Below are 26178 nucleotides of genomic sequence, written 5' to 3'. Positions count from 1 at the left end.
GCATTTTTGTATTTTCCAGATAAAGATTTAATTAGAATTTCATATTCTAGTTTAATGGGGAAGGGTGAAAATATAGAAAGGAAGAAATATTGTATTTAAAATAATTGTTGTGACGTGTGCTCATTGCATGAATGGTAGCAAATTCACATGGGCTCCCCTAACTGGTAATTCTGAGCAGCTAAGAGACATCATTAGGATACTAAATACTAAGGTCCAAGAGGATGATGAAAAAGTAGCTGTAAGAAAATGTTGAAAACAATGAAGACAAACTTATTTGTCTCACCATATTCAGTACAGCATTTAGTGTGTGGAGCGGAAATAAAATGCAAGAGTCTGACTGTCTCCATTTTGCCTGTGCTAGGATCAGAATAATACTCTTTGGATTTTATTGAGTAACTTTGAATTGAAATAAGTAACTTTGAATTTCTCAAATTGAATGTAGATTAATTTTGTGAATTTCAATAATGCTTTTCACATCCTAACAATGTTCTAAAGAATGCAGCATAGTGAAGAATTAGTATGGAAACTCTTCAAATTGTTAAGAAATGGGAAGGTTGGGGAGACAGGAGAAGCGGGGTACCAGAATAGGCCAGAATGATTTGCCATTGGCTCGGCCTATAAGTTTCTTTGTGGGATTGAATTCTATTCATTTATTCATTTCCAAATATTTATTTAAGCTCCTACTAGGCATGAAGCAATAGAGAGCCAGGCACAGGTTCCTGGCTCTAACTGGGCTTACAATAGGTGTATTTTAATTCGAAACCTTGATTGCAAATCGGACGAAACAGTGAGCCTAGGCGGCCGTGGACCCTGACAAGCCTCATCAAAGCTCATCAGGTTTTCTATTCTTTGATGTGGGATGCTTTTAGTTTAGGCGAGGGTGTGCAGGTGGGATACGGAGAGGTTCCTCCATCTAAAACATAGATTTGGTATTTGGGTTTTGGTAGTTTAGGACTGCAACTGAAAATAACCTCTGCGGCACGCAACTAACCCCTGGTAAGAAGCAGAAAGGATTTTAGGAGAAAAACGAACCCAGGGGCGCCTCAGCGAACCCTTGGCGGATGCCGGGAGCCCTGAACTACAACTCCCACAGGCCCTTGTGGCCCCGCGCGTTCGCACGGCAGGGGAAAGACGGCTGTCGAGCGCAATCTTGTTACGTCATCAATATGCGCCTCCCGGTAACAGGACTGGGCCGTCAAAGTATGGCAGCTGCAGAGGCGGCAGTGGTGTCGTCTTCGTCTTTAGAAACAGACCCAGCCCCTGAAACTGCAGAGAGTGCCGAAACAGCCGCAACAACGGCGGCGACCACGGCAGCAACGGCTGCAGCCGTGGCGGTTGCAGCCGCAGCTAGGACCGGATGCGAAGCCAGGGTCGTCAAGGCCGCTTTGGCTACTAAACTGCTGTCCCTTAGCGGCGTGTTCGCCGTGCACAAGCCCAAAGGGCCCACTTCAGCCGAGCTGCTGAATCGGTTGAAGGAGAAGCTGCTAGCAGGTACTGCAGCCCGGGAGGGGACTAGGTTGGGCTTTTTGCAATACGCATTGCTGGAGAAAGAAGAGGAAGGGAAAGGGAGAACGACCCCCAGATCAGCCCTGGACAGAAATCAGGCATTTCGGGCTTGGGCTTGCCCTCGCGTGAATTGATTAATTAATTAATGTACCGGGGACTGAATTCAGGGCCACTTAACCCCGGAGCCACATCCCCAGCCCCCCCCTTTTTTTTGTATTTTATTTAGAGACAGGATCCGAGTTGCTTAGGGCCTCGCTGAATTGCTGAGGCTGGCTTTGAACTCGGGAGCCTTCTGCCTCAACCTCCGGATTCGCTGGGATTACAGGCGTGCGCCATCGCGCCGGCCTGCATAAATTTTTGATAACCCAGTTGTTATCATGATGGGGAGTGGGCGATTAAAACACACACATACACACACACACACACACACACACACTCATACACAATAAATTTCTACCCTACAGTGAGCACACCAATTTTCTGCAATCTGATGCCTCAGGAGGGTTTTGTTCTGTTCATGAGGATGAACCTCTTCAGAGGAAGCTCTGGCTCTGTACTCGCAAAGTTGCATTCTTCAAAATATATTAAAGCAGATATGCTTAGGCAAGACTTACTACAGTGTTTTTCACATTTTAGTGGGCATAAGAATTATTGAGAGTCTTGAACAACAGCAGATTCCTAACCCTTGCCTTCCAAAACCTTGTGCTTCCGAGGGTCACATACGCTCGGAAAATATTAGAAGAGCCTGAAGGATCACAGAGTTCATCAGCCTGCTAGATCATTACAGATAGTAGTATCACAGAACTTTAATTTTTGCTTTTGTATTTTTTGGTACCAGATTGAACCTAGGGGACATTTAACCACTGAGCTACATTCCCAGCCCATTTCTAAAATTCATATTGAGACAGGGTCTTGCTACATTGCTGGGGCTGGCTTTGACCTTGTAATCCTCCTCCAGCCTCCTGAACTCCTGGGATCACAGGCATGTGCCACTGTGCCCAACAGAACTTTAGTTATATTGGACCCCACACTAAGCTAGATCTGACTTGTTTTAAAGAGGCAAGAAGATGAAACATACTATCTCTTCCAGTAACTGAGCTCACAGTCTAATAACCTCTTCAACCTCTAGTGGTAAAACTATTAAGGTTATTTAAGGCTTTCCAGGGTTTGGTCCTAGCCTATCTTGCCATTAAACCAGAATGGGAACTTTCTTAATTGTTTAGTGTGCCCTGACAAACTACATTTAAAAAAAAAATGCAAAACCAAATTATTCTGATAGGAAATTAATTATAACTGGCACAATACAGATTTAAATGTTTATTGGCTAACAGGTACACTTAACAGAGTTGAATTCCAGTGTTATACCTACTCGTTGTTTTGTTATACTTTTGTCACCTATTACAAAGGGTCATATAGGGATGTTGAAGCAAGGAATTGCATCAAGGGTAAGCATAGTATTATCATTAGAGTTTTTTTTTTTCTCCTTCATAGAGTTCCTGCCTTCATTTGGCCTGATTTGTTAGCAGAACTATGGCTTTATTGATCCTTAAGGTAATGGTTACCATTCTTTTGTTCCAACAAGTTTCTGACAGGATCAAAGCCATACTCTGGCCTTATGGTTAGTCCACCTCCAAGAACTGAATGTTCTTGTTGAAACTTCGTTAAAATTGATTGCTTCAATGCTATGGCTAGGTTGTTTTCTGGAAACCACTCATTCAGATATTGATATTCTCAGTGCCATCCATCTCTACAATGTTTGTGATTGAGCTATTTTTTATTTATGTTAACTAAACTGGGACTTCCCAAGTGCCATTCTGACTAGTTGACAGAATTACCTGGGAAGGTGCCTTATGATACTCACATTCTGATAATGGCCATGTTTGACAAGCACCAATTAAAACTGCAGTTAATGGTCATGGCCTCTAATAAACATCATTTGTCTTTTTTTTAAATATTTATTTTTTTTTAGTTTTTGGTGGACACAACATCTGTATTTTATTTTTTTATGTGGTGCTAAGGATCGAACCCAGCGCCTTGCACGTGCCAGGCAAGCACGTTGGTGCTGAGCGCGTTAGTGCTTGAGCCACATCCTCAGCCACATTTCTTTTTTTTAATATTGATTCCCACCACACTATAATCCCCACTGTTCTCCGTCTGAATCCTTTAAGGCCTGAAACATCAGAATTTTATAGCTAGAAAAAACTTTAACACATGTTCACCCATGAGTATTTGTTTCAGTAAATTGAGCCAAATTTCAATGTGGTGGAGATAGTATGTCTGTAAATTAGAAAGAGGTAAATTTGGCTACAGATGATACAGTAAGTTTATAGGGCATTCACACAAGAAGTATAAAGCTGAAAATAACCCACGAAGATTTCAGTAAATTCATGGATGAAAGATCCATGATAGATTGCAAGTGAAAAGTGAGGCATTTGAAGGCTAGGCCAAACCTTAGGAATTTATGTCAAAGCAGACAGCCATGCTCTTCCAAGCATGATGATGTCGTAACTAGAGAGTGACACTGGGGCTGTGTTCCTGATAACTTGGTTCTGACTCAGTAGGGTGGTAATTATGCAGTGAGGCTGAGCAACCCAGCACATCATATTAGCTGTTTTACCTGGCTTCTCCATTTCTACTACTGCTTTGATTTCCCCTCATCTTTTCTCTCTTCCTTTCTTTGCCTTTTGCTTTTTTCTGTCTCCTGGGTTTGAAAGGTTGAGGGCGTGGGATGTAGATCATTATAGCTATCTTGTTCTCTCCGTTCTCATTTAATCAGTAGCCAGTATTCTCTCAATATATTGTTAAGTATCAACAGCAGCAGCATAACTTAAGTGCTTCGTACTTTCCAAAGCATTGTCAGGTAACATTATTTAATTTTATCTTTATGACAAGCATGTGAGAGATAAATCAGGTTTTTTTTAAAAAAAAATTAAGTGCTTTAGAGGTCAAGAGACAACTGAACTGTTTTCTGTTTCCCACATAACCTTTAGTTAAGATTTTTTTCTTTAAGGAACTGAGTTTTAATTAGAAGATGGAAACAAACAAAAGTAGTTTGTGATCTCAGTGTCCGTGGCAGTATCCCTGAATGAGATGTACTCACAATGTTAGGTGGCTAGTCTACCAGTGAAGAACACCAGGTAATGGAAGAGAGTTAGAAATGCAAATTGAGGACTTTCAAAACTAGTTGTCTATATCAAAGTTAACTTCTTTTCATCATTCTCTGACAGATCACATTACCAGGAATTTACTAGATTTTTTATGGCTTGTCTTTGATATTTACCCATTTTTTTTAAAGTATTGATTTTTTTTTCTTGAATTCTAGTTTCTAGACAACTAATTTTGGAACAATATTTTTTTCTGTAATTTAGGGAAGTGTGTACATTTAAAAACTATTCTTTGCTAGTAATGTTATAGTCTTAATATGTTAAGTTTGTGTAATGTGTTATTTGTTTTGAATATCATCCTGTCTTCCCCCAAGTTTATAGAAACTCTACTTCACTCATCTTGGTAATTACTTTCGTTCATCTCAATTACTCTCTTAGAAGCTGGAATGCCCTCTCCAGAATGGACCAAGAGGAAAAAGCAGACTTTGAAAATTGGACACGGAGGGACTCTAGACAGCGCAGCTCGAGGCGTTTTGGGTAAGAAATGAGAAAGCTAAATGGAACTGCCTCTAATATCAAAAAGTAAGATTGGTTGAATGCAGACTAATTGGTTAAAGCCATGCCAGTATTAGCCTAATTTGGAATGTTTTACTTTACTGGATTAGAGTGCTCTTTTTTAAAGAAACCCTGACAAAGTATAGAAAGTTATACTTTCATGTGTGGATTGAGGCTTTGAGAAAAGGTTTGTATCTGTACAGAAAACAGTTACCACCACAGGCCTGGAATTGCTATCTTTAGAAAGTTCTGCTTATAAGGTTTGTCTTGGGCTGGGATCTGCAAACCTAAGTTTTAGGAGTGTTCCCACCCTTCCCTGTAGGATAAGGGCAGTTTGCTGTGCCAAGCTGTTTGCATGAAAATCTACTTTTCTTCCAAGAATCTGGAATTTTGTCCCAGCACGTAAGCAGAGGATGCCTGGGTGACCATTCCTAAACCTCCAATAAAAACTTTGGGCACTGAGTTACTGTTAAGCTTCTCTGAGAGAAACATTGCACATATATTACTGTTTTTTTCACTGTTGGAAAAAGGAGCAAGCTCAAGTATCCCCCTCATAGGAGGGAGGAAATAAGGGAGCCTGCATATGGATTTCACCAGTGTCTTTGTCCCTTGTGATGCAATGGGATGCTATTACATGAATTGTTTGGAATGCTTGAATGAAGCATTCTCTGGTCTCAGGCATTTAGAGTGCTTTTTGCCTGTGACCTCCTGCCTCAGTTATTCTGTGGTCATTTTAATGCTTAATGATATATTCACATATTGCCTTATTCACTTATTAATTCAGGCAATAATTCTTGAGCACTGTGATTTTCCTCTTCTGTATGATGTTTTACCCCTGAGATTATAGACTCTTTCAAAGTCAGGAAATGCATCTCAGTTTTCTTTTTTTGTTCCTTTAGAAATATTCCTCTTGGGAATGTGCTCATAGTAGCTGTTCAAAGAGTATTGATTAGGGACTCATTTGAATGGAATCAAATTGCATTGAATCTTTGTTGTTATTATTGTACAAAGTTTTTGCCTCAGTGGGAGAAGTGTCAACACATCCTGTCATTTGAAGGATATTGTGTTCTTCAGAGTTTATTAAAGGAGGGCAGTTTTTGGTCTTAGTTTTAGAACTAATGTGACCCTATTTAGAGACCAAGGATCAATAGAAATGAGTGCCACAGAAGTGTAGAAGTGACTTTATGAATGAGTTGGGTCTTTACCTGGGTTTAGAAGGTTAGATTTGAATACAAAGGGGTTGGTACTGTAAAAATTGGAATGTTATTAAGTTGTTGGGGGTTTTGAAGTATGCAAAATGGGTTTTGAGAAATAGTTATAAAATAGTATGAATTGGAAAAGGAAGGGACAGATTATGGAACAGTCATGTTTGCAGTGGGTTAGGCCTGTGGCGGTGGGAAGCAAGCATGGATCAGTAAGATTCAGGGGAATGAAAAGGTGAGGCCAGTCTGGTTTGAATTTTAACTCCATCAGTGTTAGTTGTGAGATGCTGGGCAAAGCTCTTAGTCTCTCTGTGCCTCAGTTTCCTCATCTATAAAACAGGGGGTAATTATAACTTTTTAGGGTCGTTTTAAGGATTAAATGAGACAATGAATGAAACCCAGAGTGGAATTTGATATATGATGAACTCATTGAATGATATCTGCTACAAATAGTGATGACAGTTTTTTTAGTTCGTTAATCATCTCTGCAGTTTCTTCTGAGTTCTGAATTGTGTGGTTATACTGTGTACTTACACACACTTGTGTCCACTGATGATAAATAAACCAATTCTGTCAAATTTTGCCTGCTATTAAGTGAAGAAATTATTAAAGCCTCTCAATCTCACCTGATGAAATGTGTAGTTATAAGTATGTGTTTGAAACTGAAGAAAAAGGTAGACCATTGTACTTTAGAGTTGGTCTATGTTAAAATACTCTCTCTAGGCCCTCATTTTAGCCTGTAGTTTTCTTTGTGTTAGGTTGATTTGTTTTGTTTCTCTTTTCTGGATTGTATCCTGCCGGGCACTAATCATCTTTAAATGGTTCATTAGCTAGGATGATGACTTTTGCTTTGTTTAGTAATGAACTCTGACAAGATCTCATCATACCACTTGAACATGGTTAATTGCCACATGTATTTTTCACTGGTGCCCATATAAAATTCCAGTGAGTCCTTTGAGATTGTTCTAAAACTTCATCATCTAATTGACTAGGTTGAGGTTTCTGTAGTTTTCAATACTTTGAGAATGGAGAAAAAAGGGTCTCTCTCCCATTTTCTCTTCAGAGTTCCTAAGTTTTATGAGAAGTTCAACTGATCTGAGTAATAGGAACTTTCAAATTATGTTAACTGTATCTCTTTCCAACTTCACATTATATAGGTCAGAGACCAAATATGTAGGTATTCTAAAAACCTAATTTTCAAAATAGAGTGTCATAGTATTTCTTTCTTTGATTTGTCATAGTATTTCTTTCTTTGATTAGTGGTTGGAATTGGAAGGGGAACAAAAATGTTGACCAGTATGTTGTCAGGATCCAAGGTAAGAATACTGGAATGTTTTTCTTTTATCTTTAATGTTTTTCTTACTGAACTATACTTTGAATATTTTCAATTAAAGAATAAACAAACTTTAAATTATATGAAAAGTTTCACTCTTATTAATCAAAATGTCACAAACATTCATGATTCAATTATAAGATTCTAAATTGAAAAACAAATTAGACTTAAAGAAAAAACAAAAATATCTGCATATAATTTTAAAAAATTTTATGCAGCTTTTTTTTTCTTTTTTTATTGATTGTTCAAAATATGCAGCTTTTTTTAAAAAAATTAATCATTAGATGAAAGTAAACTTATAGGTTATGATTTCTATTGGCAGATTTTTTTTAACCTTGGAATTTTTATAAAACTAGCATTTTATAAACCATGTACTTTTTTAACAAATCATACTTTGTTCAGTGGTTATAAATGTTTATTAAAGAAAAGAATATGGCCTTGAGATGACAAATTATATTGTTCATCTGTGAAAGTAGCTTTGGTCAGGCATGGTGATGCATGCCTATAATCCCAGCCAGTCAGGAGGCTGTGGCAGGAGAATTCAGAGCTCAAAGCCAGCTTCAGCAACTTGGTGAGACTCTGAGCAACTTAGTGAGGCTTTGTCTCTAAATAAAATATGGAAAGGGCTGGGTATGTGGCTCAGTAGTTAAGCGCCCCAGGTTTAATCCCCAGTACCCACCCACCTACCCCCCAAAAGAAAGAAGGTAGCCTTGACAAGATCCAGAAGCACTTTTTTAGATCCTTGGTAGGAGAGAGAAGAGAGTTTACTCAGACAAGAAAGGCTAGAAACTTGTGGACTGCATTGGGCATTGAGTGTGGCAGAAGGAACATTGAAACAAATCAGATGTCAAAGTAGTTGACCTCCCTAGGAAAGATTATTAGTGTCTCTTCCAGTTCTCAAAGGAAAGCTTATATGTGTATTTTAATTAGCAGTCAGGCCCTGGTTATGATGGGGGTCCAGTGAAATGTCAGTGGAAGAAAGTTACTATGCCAGAAGGTAGAGAAGGATTTCGCCAAGTTCTTAGACTAAATGTTTTAAAACCCTTGCTCTAAGTGTAATATAAATAGTTGGCAAATTGATTTTTATCTTATTGTTTCTTAAAAAATAAATATGGTCAAAGACTGCTTGAGTAAATTTCCAGTTCATTGCAGACTGATGGATGACTTTTGTAAAGTGTAATTAAAACCTTATAGCAATGTCAAATTGCTAAATAAGTTTCTAAACATCCTTATTTTCTGAATCTATCTTATTAACGGGTACTGGCTCGTGGACCACACTTAAGAGTGGTGGTGGTCTGTTTAAGCTTTTCTTAAAATTAAATTCCTGGAAAAATCAATTGGCTTAAAAATATGCCTTCAAGTTGAAGGGTTCTTAATGCCTTAGATGAGTGAAAAATTTTAATGTGGCTTGCTCTATAATCTTGAAAATAATGGTGTTGAAAAATCACAATACAGAAATTGTGTTAGAATGGAAGCATTTGACTGTTTTCCACTAACTTTATACATTGTGCTTACCTATTAATGCACAGAGTTGAGAGTCTATTTCTGATACAGGTTTTTGCCAGTTGCTTAATATTTGTTTCTTATCTTCAAAATATAAATAATGGTTATTTAATAGGGGAATATGATTTTTATTTTCTTTTTTCACATTACTTGTATTTTCTAAAATCCTTACAAGTCACTTTTATGTGTGTGTGTGTGTGTATATATAATCATATATATATATATATATATATATATATATAAAATTTATTTATTTACATTAAAGACTTTGGGTTTTTATCCCTAAGACAAAATCTGTTGGGTTCATTGAAATATTTTATTCACCCCTTCCCCCCAAACCACAAATATATACAAAAAAATATTTTATTGAAAGATTTTACTTATAAATTCCAGGCATATTTTCAGAAATGTGATGACTGAAAATGTAAGTACATCATTGACTCTCATTTGAGTTTTACTTACAAATCATTTTGCTGCCCATCTGGGAAAGCTGAATGTCATGTGATGACATCAGGGATCCTTATAAGACTATAACTTATATAGAATATCCCAGTTGTATCTCGTTACAGAAACCTAGTTCTTAGGTGTTTCACATTTCAAAAATAGGCATCATTATTGTCAGATCAGATGGGGCAGGCAATGGCCAAAGGAGGCAGATTTAAAAGGACCGCTGAACAGGCTTTATTGATCAGACCCACAGAGGGGACAGGGGAAGGGTCTGAGGAGAAACCGCGTGGAAGCTCCACGGACTGGACTTTTATGGGGCTTACAGCAGGAAGGGAAGGGCTTGGGACAGGAAAAGATGTTCTTAGAGTCCCTTGCCCCCTTGGAGTTGGTCAGGGGAGTTGGCTGAACTCCAGATTGGCCAGGGGGTCCTGCTGATTGACAGGCGTTAGTCAGGAGATCTGGCTGATTGACAGGCGTTTCCGCCGGCATCTGATTGATGTTCTTTTCCGGGGTGGGCTGCTTTGTTCTAAGTTGCCACTAAGTCGCCACCAAGTCGCCGCCACCGACCTAACAATTATCTTGATAGCTGTTTCTTATTTTAATTTTGTTATGTATTTGTTGCAAGAACTAAATAATTGAAATTTATCTTTAAGTATGTTGAAAATTACATTTTTGTCAGAAATAGTAAAACTATTAATGAATATTTTTCTGATTATTGTTTTTAGTACTAGAGAGAATCTTAGAGATCATCTCATCCAATGACTTTAGAATTTTTTTTGGGCTGGGGATGTGGCTGAAGCGGTAGCGCGCTTGCCTGGCATGCGTGCGGCCCAGGTTCAATCCTTAGCACCACATACAAACAAAGATGTTGTGTCCACCGGAAACTGAAAAATAAATATTGAAATTAAAAAAAAAAAAAAGAATTTTTTTGACCGAGATTCATAGCAAAAAAATTATTTTACATCATGACCCTATGTACACACACAAGTATAAAATGCAAAAATTTCATTGAACAACTTTAACCCTAGGTATGATGTACTTTTGAGATATATATATATATATATATATTTTTTTTTTTTTCCATTAAAAAAAACACTGGTGTCTGTAGCCTCCTGACTTAGTCCTGACTTGGTGTTCAATCTAATGCTTACTCCTTCTCCACTTCTTATTTTTACAGGTGTTTATTTCACAGTGTTACTAGAAAAATTGCACTTGTAGTATGTGCAGGGTAGAGTTACTTTCAGAGTTACTCTAGGAGTAGAAATATTTTCTCTAGGATGATAGATACTCAGTATTTTTGATACAGACATAACTTACCTTTCCCTCACCAATAAGTTCTAATTGGAGAACTTGCTAATTACACCTAGGCTAATAATTTTTCTGCTAATCAGGAAGCATCCTTAGAATTCTTTTTAACATAGTGGCACTTCCTAGAACCATAATCAATTAATATGGAGTGCTGGATTTTTCAATAAAATCTGCAGGTCACCAGATTATTTTGCTTCCATCTCTAAAGAACAGTGACTATCAGGGTTTAAAAGTTAAGAAAAGAGCCCTTTCCCTGTGTTCCTCATTTTCTTGTCCTCCTGTCTTATAGTAACCTGTGTTCTAACAATGGTCAGGTATCTTGAGTGTTTCATATATTTTTTTCCCACTACATTTTTGGGGGTTACATGTATAATTTTGTAAAAAGCATCTAAATTTTCTTTTTAGTGCCTTCTTTGCACTATAACAATAATGTTATTACTGTTTCTGAGTATTTTACTTCAGGATTCACCAAATCCTTTCTCTCTTGAATTCCAGGCCTGTTAGATTTTTTCTAGTTACATGTCAGACACCTAAAATAATTTTTCACAAGCAAGTTCTGCTGTATTTCTTGAATATAGCTAATTTTACTTTTTTATTCCTATCAGTGATTTCTGGTGCTGTTGACAAAATATGATATGCATCAGAAGGAGAAAGCATGCCATTTCTTCAAGGGAGAGTTTCTGGGCCTAATCTCAGAAAGAAATTTCTTACAATCAGGGTATCAAATGACAGATAGATTATTGGCCTCAAAAATAGTTTATAACGGATGTAGAAGTAGATCTGCATAAAATATAATTCAGGCAAAGCAACTCTGAGAAATGAGGCCAATTTGTTCTTCTGACCTCACCTGGTCTAAGTAGAGTATGTAGATTAAAGGAAGGTGTTAGTCCCTCTACTGTTATTCCTAAATTATACCTTCTGTAAGCTGGTTATTTGCGGAAGCTGGATAACAGATGGTATGCTTTGGAGTAACCATCTTTGATGAGGTTTTGGATTGCTCTTTTTATTAGTTTTCTGTATTGATTGTTAAAGTTGGTTACTTTTATAGATGTTTTAGGAACTAAATAAACAGATGGAAGAGTTGATGTCCTATTATGGAAACTTGAATCTAATTAGTGTTGTAAAGGCATGAAGTTATCCCCCATCTATGTGGCAGTAAAATATAGTAGAACCTGTAGGCAAAGCCAGTGTTTCCTCAGAAAGCAGCTTTACATCACCCCCAAGAGCTGAACAAGTGTTATCATTGGAGTGCACAAAGTTTCCCACCCAACATGTGGTCAAAGGACAGAGGCTTTCCCTAAGAACACACTAGCATTTTTTAGGTTACCCAGTCATGAGAACTCAGAAGTGTGACTTAAATAATGTTTTCTAAAACTTGGGCAGACCTTTAAGATACCAGTGCCTTCTCCAGAGTGTAGTCTAATTTCTACCCTTTCTATATCCTTTATGAATATTCAGATATTTTATTTATATTGAAAATTTTGAAGGATTTACACTTAGGAACTGTAAACAGCAATTCCTTCTTAAGACACTCAAAGCCACATGTTTTTGGTTTGGTAGGATTATAAAAAATATCCTTCCTCATTCTAAAAATATCCATCTTTTTGTTTTATTTGTGAAACTTTGAATCACAAACTTTTGAAAATGATTGTGTACACTTTCTGAATTACAGAATATTTCCTTCTGAAAGGTGTGGGTGGTGATTTGCTCTTAGGTGTCTAGCTAACACCTGCTATGGGGCTCAAGGAACTCGAGGACAAAGAGAATAGAGTAGTGTAAGCAAAACCACGAGTCCCAAAGAGCACACAATTAAATGGAATATTCTATAGGACCTCTGTTTTATTGTAGTGGAATTATGATGTAATGAATAGTTTGACAAGGCAAGAATCAGTATATAAAATGTACATGGCAGACAGTTGACACACATGGATGATGATGTGCCAAGCACTGTGTTATGAGTGCTCAGTAAAATAAACCGCTGGCCACAGCCCCTGTCTGTTGTCACCATTGGGCTCCTTCCCCTGCAGTTTTTTCTTCCCCTGCAGTTGTTTTTGTTGTCTTATGTCTTAAACTGTAACCTCCTAGAGGCCTAGAGCACTATAACATCTCCAGTCTGTGTTTGTGTTTGTCACAGGCACCTAGGAGAATACTTTATATGTTCATACTCCTTAAGAGCTGTGGGATTTTATAGTTTTGATGTAAGCCTCATTTTTTTGATGTACTAATTTGTGTTAAGCACCTCCTCTTAGCCATGTTTTGGGAGTAGGGTGGTTTAATTGTGTGGCTTTGAAAGATGAATAAGGTTTGATCCATAGAGAAGAGAGGGGTTCTAGGCCGTGGAAGTAGTTTGTGCCAAGGCACAGAATACCCAGAATCCGGAGGCCAGAATGGGCATTGGATACTGGAAAGCATGTTAAGGTCCCTAGTTCAAACCTATTACATAGCAGATCTGTGGGTACAGTTGCAGCACAGTGTACAAGATTACATTGTGTTTTTTCATGTAGCTAGATAACACCCCCCCCCCCCCAGTGGGCTCTTAACACTGAGACATCCCAAACCCTTTTTATTTTTTATTTTGAGACAAGATCTCACCAAATTACCCAGGCTGGCCTCAAACTTGTGAACCTCCTGCTGCAGCGTCTTTAGTGCTAGAACTGTGCTGAGCCAACTAGATAGGTGTTTAAGGGGAAAATCAGGATACTTTGTTACTTTACTGTTTCTTATGAGAACTCACTGTAACCAGATCAGTTTCTGTAACCAGATCAGTTACTGTAACCATTGTTACTATGAATCATTCTATACCTTTCTCCCCTTCTCTCCCATTTCCACCTCCCAGTCATAATAATAGTGGAAATAGTATTGTTATCTGTTGCTTACCAGGGCTGGTCCTATTGTTCTAAAGTCTTCTTATGAAGTACTCACTGATAAATCCCCCATTTAAGATAAACAACTGATGCTGGAGCCCTTAAGACTACCTTGACCACTTGCCTTCACTGCCTGCAGGGGAGGCAGAGTTCAGACCCAGCCAGGGTGGGCCTGAGCCTGTGCTCTCACCCTTCACCCTGTGGTTGCTCACTCAAGGTGGAGTGTTCCAAATATAGAAGCAAGAACTGGGCATCAGGTGATGAGACTGAGTGTTTACTTTCAGGAAACTAATTTTTGTTAATCCTAAAGAAATCTTTTTAAAAATTTAAAAATTTTAATTTTAAAAATATTTAAATTTTTAATTTAAATGCATTGGAACAATTCCCTTCATTTTTTAGGTATTCTTCATTTTTTAGATATTCAAGCTATGTAATATGAAGGTGATGTTATCAAGGATCTTAGGCTGCTGTATATGATGTCTGTGTATTTATGGGATTTTAAATTTTTAATTTTTTTCATTATTGTCTTGGGTCCCTTCATTAGCAAAATAGATTTGCCATTCATAAACCTACATTTCAGTAAAATACTTTTGAATTTTCTCTTTTAAAAACATACGTAATAGCCAGCCATGGTGGCACAAGCCTATAATCCCAGTGGTTTGGAGGCTGAGGCAGGAGAATCGTGAGTTCAAAGCTAGCCTCAGCAATAGTGAGGCGCTTAGCAACTCAGTGAGACCCTGTCTCTAAATAAAATACAAAATAGGGCTGGGGATGTGGCTCAGTGTTTGAGTGCCCCTGAATTCAATCCCAATAGCAAAAAAGTTTAAAAAAAATATATATATATATATAAAATTAAAAATACATAACAGATTATTTTCAGTCAGAAATAATAGTTCTTGCCCTTTTCTCACTGCTTTATGGGTTGCTTCAAATAAGTAGTAACAAGAATGTGTACTGCAGGGGTGCCCTAAGATGAGAAGAAGACAATGCTTAGTTGACTAAGACAGATCTTATTCTTTTGTGGATATTGATCAGTTTTTGTGGATATTGATCAGTTTTGTGGATATTGATCAGTTTTGTGGAAGTGACCTTTCCTTTCAGAGAGCTTTAGTGTCAGTTCCTTTTATTGAGAAAACACATGTAATAGGTAAGTGCGCTACCCCTGCTATTCTAGTTTTTCTTATTTTCTACATAATTAGCTTTTGTTTAAATGCATGATCTAGTTACTAAACCTGATATTAGTATTTTATATAAGAAGTAATGAGTTGGCTTATTTAAAATGAATTTTAATTATATGTGTGGTAAAATTATTATTGATTCTTGTGATGGCCATGTTGTGTTTAATTGTACCATTCTCTCTACTCACGGGCAAACAGCTGCCCCTGGTATCTGTGGAGGATTGGTTTCAGGACTTCCACAGATAACAAAATCCATGAATACTCAAGTACTTTGTATAAAATGGCATAGTGTTTGCATATAACTTAAATATATCCTCTCATACTTTAAATTATATCTAGATTACTTATAATACCTATTACAATGTAAATGATATGTAAATATTTTGTTAAACTGTATTGTGTAGAGAATAATGACAATCTGTGGTTGGTTGAATTTGCAGATGCAGAACTCATAGATACAGAGGGCCAAATATATTTGAAATGTTTTTTAAAAAACAAACTGCCAGTATAAAAATGGTTTTAGAAATTTGTTTGCAATACTAGTATGTTTATAAGCCATAATTAACATTAAAATGGGTTTTTCTTTCTCATGTTGACCAGTATGGAAAGTTTGTGAATGTTCCTCAGTTTACATAAATGCTTCCCACTATCAGAAACAATGAAACCAAAAAAACAATTTCAGTGTGTTGTTTTGCCTTCATTCTCTATCTGGTTGGTATTATTAATAAAATTCTGAATAAACTTCAAGGCATGCAGGATAGTTTTTCACAACCTCATGCCCCACTTTTCTGTTTTTCTTCCTCTAGAGGTACATTGCCATTGGAGAGCTGGGGAAAGCCACTGACACACTCGATTCTACAGGGAAAGTGACAGAAGAGAAACCCTATGGTATGAAGCTCATCTGTATAAAAGTGTCCTCCTTTTTCACATTTAGAGACTGTTTCTATGAACACAGAATTTAAAACTAAGTGTCTTACTTGATATTTCCAGTGGTTTTATTTTATTTATTGATTTTTGTGGTACTGGGGATTGAATCCAGGGCCTCAGATGTGCTAGGAAGTGCTCTGCCACTGAGTGACATCCCCAGCCCTGTTTTTTTTTTTTTTTTTTTTTTTTTTTGAGGCAGGGTCACACAAGGTTGCCAAGGCTAGCCTCACACTTGTGATCCTCCTGCCTAAGCTTCCCCCAAGTAGGTGGAATTACAGGCATGTGCCACCATACCTGGCTTCTGGTGATTTTAGTTCTCAGTACATTTCTTGAAGTTAAAAAGATTGGAACTTTTGTTTTTAATCACATTTTTACTTGTTTGGTAAGAATTTATGAACAAAGACTTTGTATTCTTTCTTTTTTCCTATAATGAATTTGTGTAATGTTCAGAATTATTCTTTCAAAAAACTCCCTTGCCAAAAACATTTATAGATAGGATTTAGAGTATTTTTCCTTAGTATATGAGAAACAAAGCAGAGATACTGTCTTGCTAGATTTTAACTTGTGTCTTTCCTTTTTAAATTTTTAAGAAATAATTATTTCTTAGCTATTAATATAAATGTGCTGGATTTAGGCCTTTAAAACTTATTATCTTATACTTTGGGAGTAAAAAGAATGACAAAGGGAAAGCTCATTCTCTAAAGTGAAGCTGGAACTAACTCACTGGGGCTCACCTTAATTTTTCTGCCATTTCCTCTTTCACTACTTTAAGAAAGGATAGATAAATGAATTGGTCTCCTAGCAACTCTCACCGTGCTGAGCTATTTATAATGCAGCAGTTGTGGATTTGTCAGTCAGTTCACCTGAATTATTGTGTCACCAGCTGTGAATTATTTGTAGGCATTCTGGGTTTTCCCCTCATATTGAACGTTGTTTCTCCTTAATCCAGCTGTAGGCAGTCTGGCCTCTGGCTTCCCTAAGTTTTTGTGTTGATTGTCCCTATTATGTATTACAAGTTGTCCTAGTAGCAAGACCAACCTTTTTCTTGTCCATAATGTCTTCACTTATCCTGTTAATTAATTAATTATTTTTTGGCTTCCAATTTCCTTTTATTTTAAACTTATTTGTTCTAATCAATTATACATGACAGCAGAATGCTCTTCGTTATACACAAATGGAGCACAGTTTTTCACTTCTCTGGTTGTACACCCAATTTCCTTTATTTATTTATTAATTTATTAAGTACACAATAGTGGGATACATTGCAATCCTTATTACACATATAGAGCACAATTTTTCATATCTCTGTATATAAAGTATGTTCATACTAACTTTTGCCATTATACATGTACTCTTTTTTTTACACTAAAATTCTTTTTTTTTTTTTAAGAGAGAGAATTTTTTAATATTTATTTTTCAGTTTTTTGTGGACACACATTTTTATTTTATTTTTATGTGGTGCTGAGGATCGAACCCAGTGCCCCGCGCATGCCAGGTAAGCGTGTTACCGCTTGAGCCACATCCCCAGCCCTACAATTTTTAATACACATATATACCACAATTTTTTATATCTCTGTTTGTATATAAGGTATGTTGGTCCCAAATTCAAATCTTCATACATGTATTTTGTATAATTTATATAGAGCTTCGTATCTTGCTCAATTAATCAAAAGAATAAGGTAAAGAAAAATAATTCATTTATTTCTAAATCTTTTTAAAATTACATGTTGAATGATCCTTGAAATTATTATTAGTATTAGCAAATAATAAATAGATTTAACTGAAATTCAACTCTAACTTTCAACTAGAAGACTTAAGATTAAAGAGGCTAGGGCAATAAGAGGACAGAAAGATTTTCAGAGTATATTAACATACACTGACAGCATGTATATAATTAAGTTTCCCAGTGTCTCTCTTTTTTCCAAGTCTAAATAAGGAGAGTGATTGATATTCACACTAATGTCCTGGGATCATAGAACTAAGAATGGGAGGCAGCTCAGTGAAGCATAGAGCTGTAGACTATGCAAATCTGAGTTTGATTTCTAGCTCTGACCCTTTTCTAGCTGTGTAACTTTGAAAATTTCTTAGTCTCTCTGTTTCATTTTCCTCATGTCCAAAGAGATGATAGTGAGACCAACTTCATAGTCCTATGAGGACTGATTGGGAGAGAATGGATATGGGGGTCTCATAAACAAATCACGAGGCTCTTGTAGTAGTTCTGGGAAAGATGGTAGTAATTTGGACTAGGGTGATGGCAGTGAGAGACGTGGAAATTTTCAAATTAGAAAAGTGGTCAGTAAGTAAAATTGGTGGGACTTGCTGATTGTTGATTGGATGGGGATAGTCAGAAAGTTGTCAACCACGACCTAGGGTTTGGGGGTTTTAAAACTGGTTACATGATGCTGCCACTCAATGAATAGGGAACATTAGTAGATGAGACTGACAAAAATACTTAAAAATCTACCCTTTCTTCCTAGCCTTTAGCATCTAGGAATTGAAAGAACTCTGTCCTTCATTGCATAATTTGTAACTTTATTTACTTGCCTTAAAGAAAGCTCAGTTTGCTAAAATAGTCTCATTATAATGTTGTAATAAATCAGAGAGAACCAAGAATGGTGGGTCATGCCTGTAATCCCAGCAACTCAGGAGGCAGAGGCAGGAGGATCACAAGTTCAAAGCCAGCAACTTAGCAGGACCCCAAGCAACGAAAAGTTTTTTGAAAGGTGGGATGGTATGCTGGGTGGCTCAGTGGTAAAGCACCCTGGGTTTAATCTCCATTACCAAATCAATCAATCAATCAATCAATCAATCAATCAATCATAGAGAACTTAAGGAACTTAATAGCTAATGGAAAATTCTGAAATCTGTTCTTGACCCTCTGAAAACAAAATCTGAAACCTATGAGCAGTATTTTATATGCCTTCATTACTATTCTGAACTAAAATTGAGAACTACTCTAACTTACCTATACGTTTTTTCAAAACAGTATAATACAGTAAATGAAATATAAAGAAAAAAATAAAAGTAGCTTTTAATAAAATAGATATAGTGATATGTATTATATGTATATTTATGTATTACTATACTAATAGTCTTCATGAAGATGTCCACACTAAAATATTGTGAATCGAGGGCTGGGGTTGTGGCTCAGTGGTAGAGCGCTTGCCTACCATGTGTCAGGCACTGGGTTCTATCCTCAGCACCACATAAAAATAAATAAAATAAAGGTATTGTGTCCATTTACAACTAAAAAAGTATTTTAAAAAATATTGTGAATGACACAAGTACAAATGCGGACTCTCATAGGTTTATCATAGTAATGACTCAGGACTGGAAAAAGGCTCTTTTGTGCTTAAATGTAAAATGGAGTTAAGTTCTAGCCTCAAGTAATTATAAGTGGGTTTCACCTACACAAATATCTGGCAGACATCCAGAAGTCAGGCAGTACCCAGGACAGTTCTTTATTATGTTCTATGATCTGAGCATAGCAGGACATCTAGCATTCCTGGCCTCTACCTATTAAAGGCCACTGGAGCTGCCACCCTACCAGTAATTGTAATCACCAAAAATGCATTTCTTAATTGACCTGTTCACACCAACTGGCATTTGAATGAAGTAGCTAAGGCAGTCTGCAATCAATGACAGATGAATGTTCTTACATCATTTTGTCCTAAATACACAAGCACTGTTTTTAGCTTTTGTGTGAGCTAGCTGAAAGTTAGCTTAGAGGAATAAATAAATGAGTCTCTGGCTTAGTAGACTTCAAGACCTTATGAACCAGGCCCTTCCTGTTGTTTTCTATCATAGCACCCTCTGATATTCCTAAATAGCATTTTTTATTTTTCACAAATATATCTTTTATGTTAATCCTTTGAGCTATGGGGCCAAAAACCCCTGTCTCTTTTGCTCCTCACTATATTCTTGGTATATTATGTGGCATGTAGAAAAAAACACATAGTATGTGAGTTAGTAAGGCAAGCCACAGCCGCATCCTCTATGAAGATATCAGTAGACAAGTCCTAGGTAAAGCCAAATATCTTCCTACCTTCTGCTGCCTTTTCTCCCACATCCGGGTATTAATTCTGCTGTGTCCCTGAGGACACATGGCTTCATTGTGCTCACTGGTTCTCCACTGAGCTCAGGACACTAGGGCTCTGGCCCTGAGGCTAGATGTGGGCCCAGCTACTAGGAAGCTCTGTCTGCTCCTCTATTAGGGATTATCTTTTCTATCCCTCTATGACTTATTTTGAGGTAAGAAATGTGAAAGTGAAGTGATATTTCAAGCTAATCACAATGGTCTGTACAGAAATTCTGGCCTAGGAAGTTACCAAAGTCTTTGCAAATGGTCTCAACTAATGTGTCTAATGGGAGCAGCTTCTCAGGTTGCCTATGCTTCTAGGGTTATGGTATAGGAAGCTGAAGAGTTGAGTTTGGTCTCAGATTGGATTAGTGTGTAGCTGGGTATCAATCTTCTCAATGGTGCCATTTGTTTACACTTAAAATTTTTTTATTATAAAGTATTACACAAGTAAAGAAAAATGAACAGTGGATAAGTTTATAGCTTAATGAATTATCGCAAAGCTAAACATTCATGCAGCTACCAAGAAATAGAAGACTCCAGGGCTAGAGGTATAGCTCCGTGTTAGAGTTCTTGCTTAGCATATGCAAGATCTGGACTTTGATCCTCATCACCAAAAAAAAAAAAAAAAAGAATGAGGCAAATAAAAAAGAAAAAAAGAAAAGAGTCCTAGAACATCTTCTTATCTTCTTGTGCCTCATGGGAGTCATACCCCCTCCTTTTCCAAAGATAATTACTATTCAAACTTCCAACATTATGGTGATAGTTCTTAAACAGTATGTATCCTTTTGTGGCCAGATTCTTCCACTTATATTTATGAGATTTATATATAGTGTTACTTGTGTCAGTATTTTGGACTTTGTTATTGCTGTGCAGTATCCCACTGTGTGAATATACTAGTACACACACACACACACACACACACGTATGTATATATGTATACATTACAATACTATTCCTTCTTTGTAGTGTGTATGTTTTTGTGTGTGTGGTACCCTGGGATCAAAGCCAGGGCCTTGTGTACTATAGGCAAGCACTCTACCATAGACCTACACCCAGACCTCTTCTGTTGGTAGGTATTTGGGGTTGTTCCCAGTTTGGGACATTATAAATAAAATGCTATTTATATTTTGTCCTGTGCATACCTAAGTTTAATTGCTGGGTCATAGAATAAGTGTACATTCAACACTATTGGAAATTGTGAAATAGTTTGCCAAAGTGGTTGTGTAACTTTGTAGTTCCACCAGCTACTTATGAGTTCCACTTGTTTGAAACATCTTGATATTAGAAATACATTCTATTAACAGTGTTTTTACTTTGGGCCACACTGGTGAGTATGTTGTGGTGTTTTGTTGTGATTTTAATTTGATTACTAAAGACATTCAGCATTTTATGTGGATTTTTTGGCTTATTAGCCATCTTTCATGGGCTGTTCAGGTCTCTTCCTTCCTTTCTTTCTTTCCTCTCTCTATTGAGTTGCCTTTTCTTATTGCTTTGTATGAGTTATTTATATACTTTGGATGTCTACTTAGATATTTTCTCTTATTCTGCATCTTGCATTTTCCTTCTCTCAATTGTATTTTTCAAAAAGAAGAAGTCCTTGTCTTTATTTGGTTCAGTTTACAAGTCTTTTCTCTATGGTTAGTCTTTTTAGCATTCTGTTTAAGAACATTTTTCTTACCTCAAAACCATGAAGATATTTCCCTGTGTTCTAGAAGTTTCTATTGTTTTGCCTTTCACATTACATCCATCATTCTTTCATGTTGCATCCACAATTGTAATCCATCATGTTTTCCTACTTGGATATCCATTCGGCCCTGCACTTTCCCCACTGCTCTGCATGGCCTCCTTTGCCACAGATCAAGCACTATTCAGGCTTGGGTTTGTTTGGAATCTGTTTTGTTACACAGATCAGTTTTTCCATCCTTGTGTTAACACCAAACTATCTTAATTGCTATAGTTTTAGACTAAGTCTTGACATCTAGAAGGATAGATGTACTTCTTACAGATTTTTTTTTCTATAGGTTTGTTTTGTAGCTTTCTTATTAAAGTAAGGCAGTTACCTTCTGTTCCTAGTTCCTAATTTGCTGAGTTTGGGTTTGTTTTTAAATCATGGGTAGATACTGAATTTTATCAAATATTTTTCTGAATCTATTAAGTTTTTCTCCTTATTGAAATATTAAGCTAGACTTATATTACTAGAATAGATTTGATAGTATTTTCTGGTAGACATCTGTTCTGGAATTTTCTTTGTTAAAAGGAAGAGTTTAAATTATAGATTTTTAACTAGCTGTCAGACTACTATTTTTAAATTTCTTTCATCATTATAAATAATCTTTCCCCTAGGAATTTGTCTTGTCTAAAATTTCAAACATAATTGTCTTAAAGTTATTTATAATGTTCTCTTTTGATCTCTTTTTATTTTGAAGTAATATCAAACTTAGATTAAAATTGTAAGAATAGAGCAGATAATTTTTTCTAAATCACCCCAGAGATGCTTAGCCATACGTCCCTTGGTTATCTCTGCATTTTGAGTTGGTTTTTGTGTATGCTCTCAGGTATGAGTCTGAGTTTATTTTTTTACAAATGGATGTTAGAAATTTTTTAGCACTCATTTTTCGAAGAGTGCCCTTTCTCTACTAACCTTTGAACTTCTGTCAAAAACAAGTTGTCCATATATATATGCTTTTATTTTTAGATTCTTTATTTTATTCTCTTGATCTATTTGCCACAGCTGTTTGTGATGGTGGGACTTGTCTAGTAACAGTTACCGTGTTATGGGCGAATATTTTTAACTCCATCATACTGCTTTTAGTTCCCAGTTCATTTAAGCATCAACTATTATGTTGTAAGTTCACTGAAAAAGCCAGTAAGTTTTAAGCAAATTATGATTTATTACATGATCTCATATATATTAATTTTATGAGAATGACTTTAAAAGTTATTTCAAGGGGCTGGGGATGTGGCTCAAGCAGTAGCGTGCTCGCCTGGCATGCGTGCGGCCTGGGTTCAATCCTCAGCACCACATACAAAGATATTGTGTCTGACGAAAACTAAAAAATAAATAAATATTAAAAATTCTCTCTCTCTCAAAAAAAAAGTTATTTCAAATGAATGCTGTCATATTGATGGCTTTTTAATTTACTGAACAAAGAATAATTATTCAAGTCCTATGACACTTTGGTCATATCAGTCTTTTTTTACCAAATATACATCTTTTGGCTAGTTATTAGATCTTGTTGCTGTAGAAGTTTTTATTTTGCATTTCTTTTTAAATCCTCTCGAAGTAGAGATGTTATTCTTATAGGAACAGTTGTTATAGGACTAATATCATGTTTTAGATGTAGCCAGCATGCTTTATTCTCCAGCCATGTATCGCAAGGTTAGCTTTTATTATAACTCGCTAGGTAAGCTTTATGTCTGACAATTCAAACATCAGATGAATGATTGGCCTCAGTGACTTTTAAATGTCCTTCAACCTTGAGATTCTATTATTTTTTAGCAAATTAAATTTCAGCAAGAATGTCTTGAGCACCATCTTAATAATGAATGTTATCTAAGAAGAGAAACTGTCTTTGCCTTTGAAAGGCTCAGAATTTTATTGGTGAGATAATACCTTAAAATATTGTTAAAAACTGTGCATGATTAATTATAGAATGAACAGCACACACCATAAATGCCTGAAATGTGAGCACAGAGGAGGAGACAATGTGGTAGAAGTAGAATGAGAAAGAGCACATCTTGTCATCTTGCATGGGGGAAATCAGTGAAAGAGAGCCACTGAAGTGGGACAAAGGAGTACACATTTGCAGGAATGTCAGTGAAGAGCTCAGCTAGCAGAAGCAGACAGCAGTTTGGTCTTGTTTTTAAAATGAGGGGCTATGTTATGAACTACTGCAGTTTTATCAGCAATGGCATTCCTTTGGGTGGAACAACCTGCACAGTTGTTCCATTAGCTGTCAAGTTTGAAAACTGTAGATTTGCATAACAAAGTTTTGCCACCAGTAATTATGTCTTAATATTGCAGCAGAGTAAAATTTTTTTGTGGACAAATCCTCACCCATATTATGAGACACATCTGTTGGAGAAACAGTATGAACAGGACTTACATCTGAGATCTGTGATTTTGGAGTTGCTAGAGATTGGAGCTATCCTCAGACTGGCAACCCTCCTGCCTCAGCTTCCCAAGTTGTTGGTATTATAGGCATGTACTACCAGGCCCAGCTTTGGGGAAGTACTTTTGAGTTCTGTTGCTTTTCATCATCTGTTTGAGTCTAGTAGATTCTAGTCTTTTGTTTGTGTTTAGTTTTTAAGGTTCAAGGTCATACAGAGGTTAAGACTGTCCTCCTGGGTTGTTGCTACAGTCTGAACACAGTATTCCATGTTATCATTTGATTTTTAACATGGTGTTAGAACTATAATTAAAAGTGCACTAATTTCCAGATGTGCTGCTGCATGCCTGTTAATCCCAGTGGTTCAGGAGGCTGAGGTAGAAGGATTGCAAGTTCAAAGCCAGCCTCACCAATTTAGTGAGGCCCTAAGCAGCTTAGCAAGACTCATGTCTCAAAATGAAAAATAAAAAGGGATGGGGATGTGACTCAGTGGGTAAGCCCCTCTGGGTTCAATCCCTGATACAAAAAAAAAAAAAAAAAAATCACACTAATTAATTTTTGTTTAATATTGTTCAATTAAAATCAAATAGACATATACCAGAAAAAAAGTTTAAATAAATTTTCTGCAAAATTGTAAAGCACCATAGTTTCTTTCCATTAACCATGACTTAAACAAGTTATAGAATATTTCTAAAATTTAGTTTATTACTGAATATGAAATATGTATAATGAACCATCTGTAAGTATGAAAATTCCAGATATTCAATTTATATATCATAGTTTTCAGTTTTTAACCTTATGTAACTAAACTCTTCTCAGGTAAAACTTAAAATGTGGATAATATTTTATAATCTTCTGTCTCACATTAAGTTTTTACAATATTTGATGTCTAGAAACTTAGAAAATAATTGATAGACATTACTTTTCTGCCTGCTTTCTGATCACCCCATTATTGATCACCACAGGACCGTTACTATAGCTAATGTGCATTTTTCTCATGTCTCCTACAGGCCACAGTCAGAACCAGCAAAGTGCATACATGATGATTGGGCCATTTTTATTGAAGAAAAAAAAATTGAAGCAATGGAAATTTAATCTTAACAAAGAACATATGAGATTTTCTATCCATTTTATCTCATTAACACATATTTTATTCTTCTCAACCAGGTAGAATTTGGTCTATAAGAAATACATTTTAATATGCTTAGTTGGAAAAATTTTTTAAAAGAATTCAGAGCTGTTGGTGCTATAAAAATAGTGCATGTATTTCTGTGATTGTTTTAGTGTCACTTTTTTTGTTGTTGTTCATTTTTTGCAGATAAAATAACACAAGAAGATATTGAAGGCATACTACAGAAATTTACTGGGACAATAATGCAAGTACCCCCTCTGTGAGTTCAATTATTGATTTGATTAAATGTTTAAATTACTTTCCACTGCTTAACATCACTCTAAACTAGAATGGGATTCCTTTTGTTATATGGCAAGGCAGATTTTAAATCTGCCATAGGGAATGATCGTGTAAAGGTGAGCCAGATTTAGACTCATGTGAAGCTCTGTCTAGGAGGTAGTGTGGCGTGGTCTCCTGTCCTTGGGTGTTCCACAGTCTAGCACCTGGGCTGTTTGTATTTTTATCAGCTTTTCCATTCTGTCTACAGATATCAAGGCAGTTCTGCTGCTCAGAGATGTCATTTTCCCAGAAATTACCATGAAGGACCGTGCTGAGAGCATCAGAGTTGTGCTAATAATTCCTAATATGCACTGCCTCTCAGAAGTTAGGCCCATTCCTTTGGGGCCTAGAATTTTTCTCTATGACAAATGGAACAGATGAGAGTTATATTAAAAAAAATAAATATTTTGCTTTACCACTCGATTCATTCAGGTTGCTATAACAAAATATAAACTATAGTTTAGAAACAGCAGAAATTATTTCTCACAATTTTGGATGCTGAGAAGTTCAAGATAAGGGATTCCTGGTTCAGTTGTTGGTGACGGCCAACTTTCTCATAGCCAGTGCCTTCTTACTGTGTTCTCACACTGAAGGGGCAAGACAGCTGTCCT

At 36.5% G+C, this 26178-nt stretch overlaps 1 protein-coding gene across 3 annotated transcripts in view; it reads left to right on the top strand.

Moving 5' to 3' along the window:
- Window positions 1-1170: 1170 nt before the first annotated feature.
- The window catches only part of Trub1 (TruB pseudouridine synthase family member 1), a 30998-nt gene continuing 5990 nt past the window's right edge, over window positions 1171-26178 (top strand). For 2 of the 3 annotated variants that reach the window (XM_021723335.3, XM_078044956.1), the window contains exons 1-5: window positions 1171-1491; window positions 5049-5147; window positions 7628-7683; window positions 15807-15888; window positions 25436-25508. In XM_021723335.3, the coding sequence (XP_021579010.3) occupies window positions 1203-1491; window positions 5049-5147; window positions 7628-7683; window positions 15807-15888; window positions 25436-25508 (599 nt within the window). In that variant the 5' untranslated portion in view covers window positions 1171-1202. The remainder of the gene's footprint in view (window positions 1492-5048; window positions 5148-7627; window positions 7684-15806; window positions 15889-25435; window positions 25509-26178) is intronic. The other variant, XM_078044968.1, reaches the window with a different exon arrangement.

This window comes from Ictidomys tridecemlineatus, chromosome 1 (assembly GCF_052094955.1).
Source record: "Ictidomys tridecemlineatus isolate mIctTri1 chromosome 1, mIctTri1.hap1, whole genome shotgun sequence".
Lineage (NCBI taxonomy): Eukaryota > Metazoa > Chordata > Mammalia > Rodentia > Sciuridae > Ictidomys > Ictidomys tridecemlineatus.
This window is presented reverse-complemented; position numbering and strand designations above follow the sequence as displayed.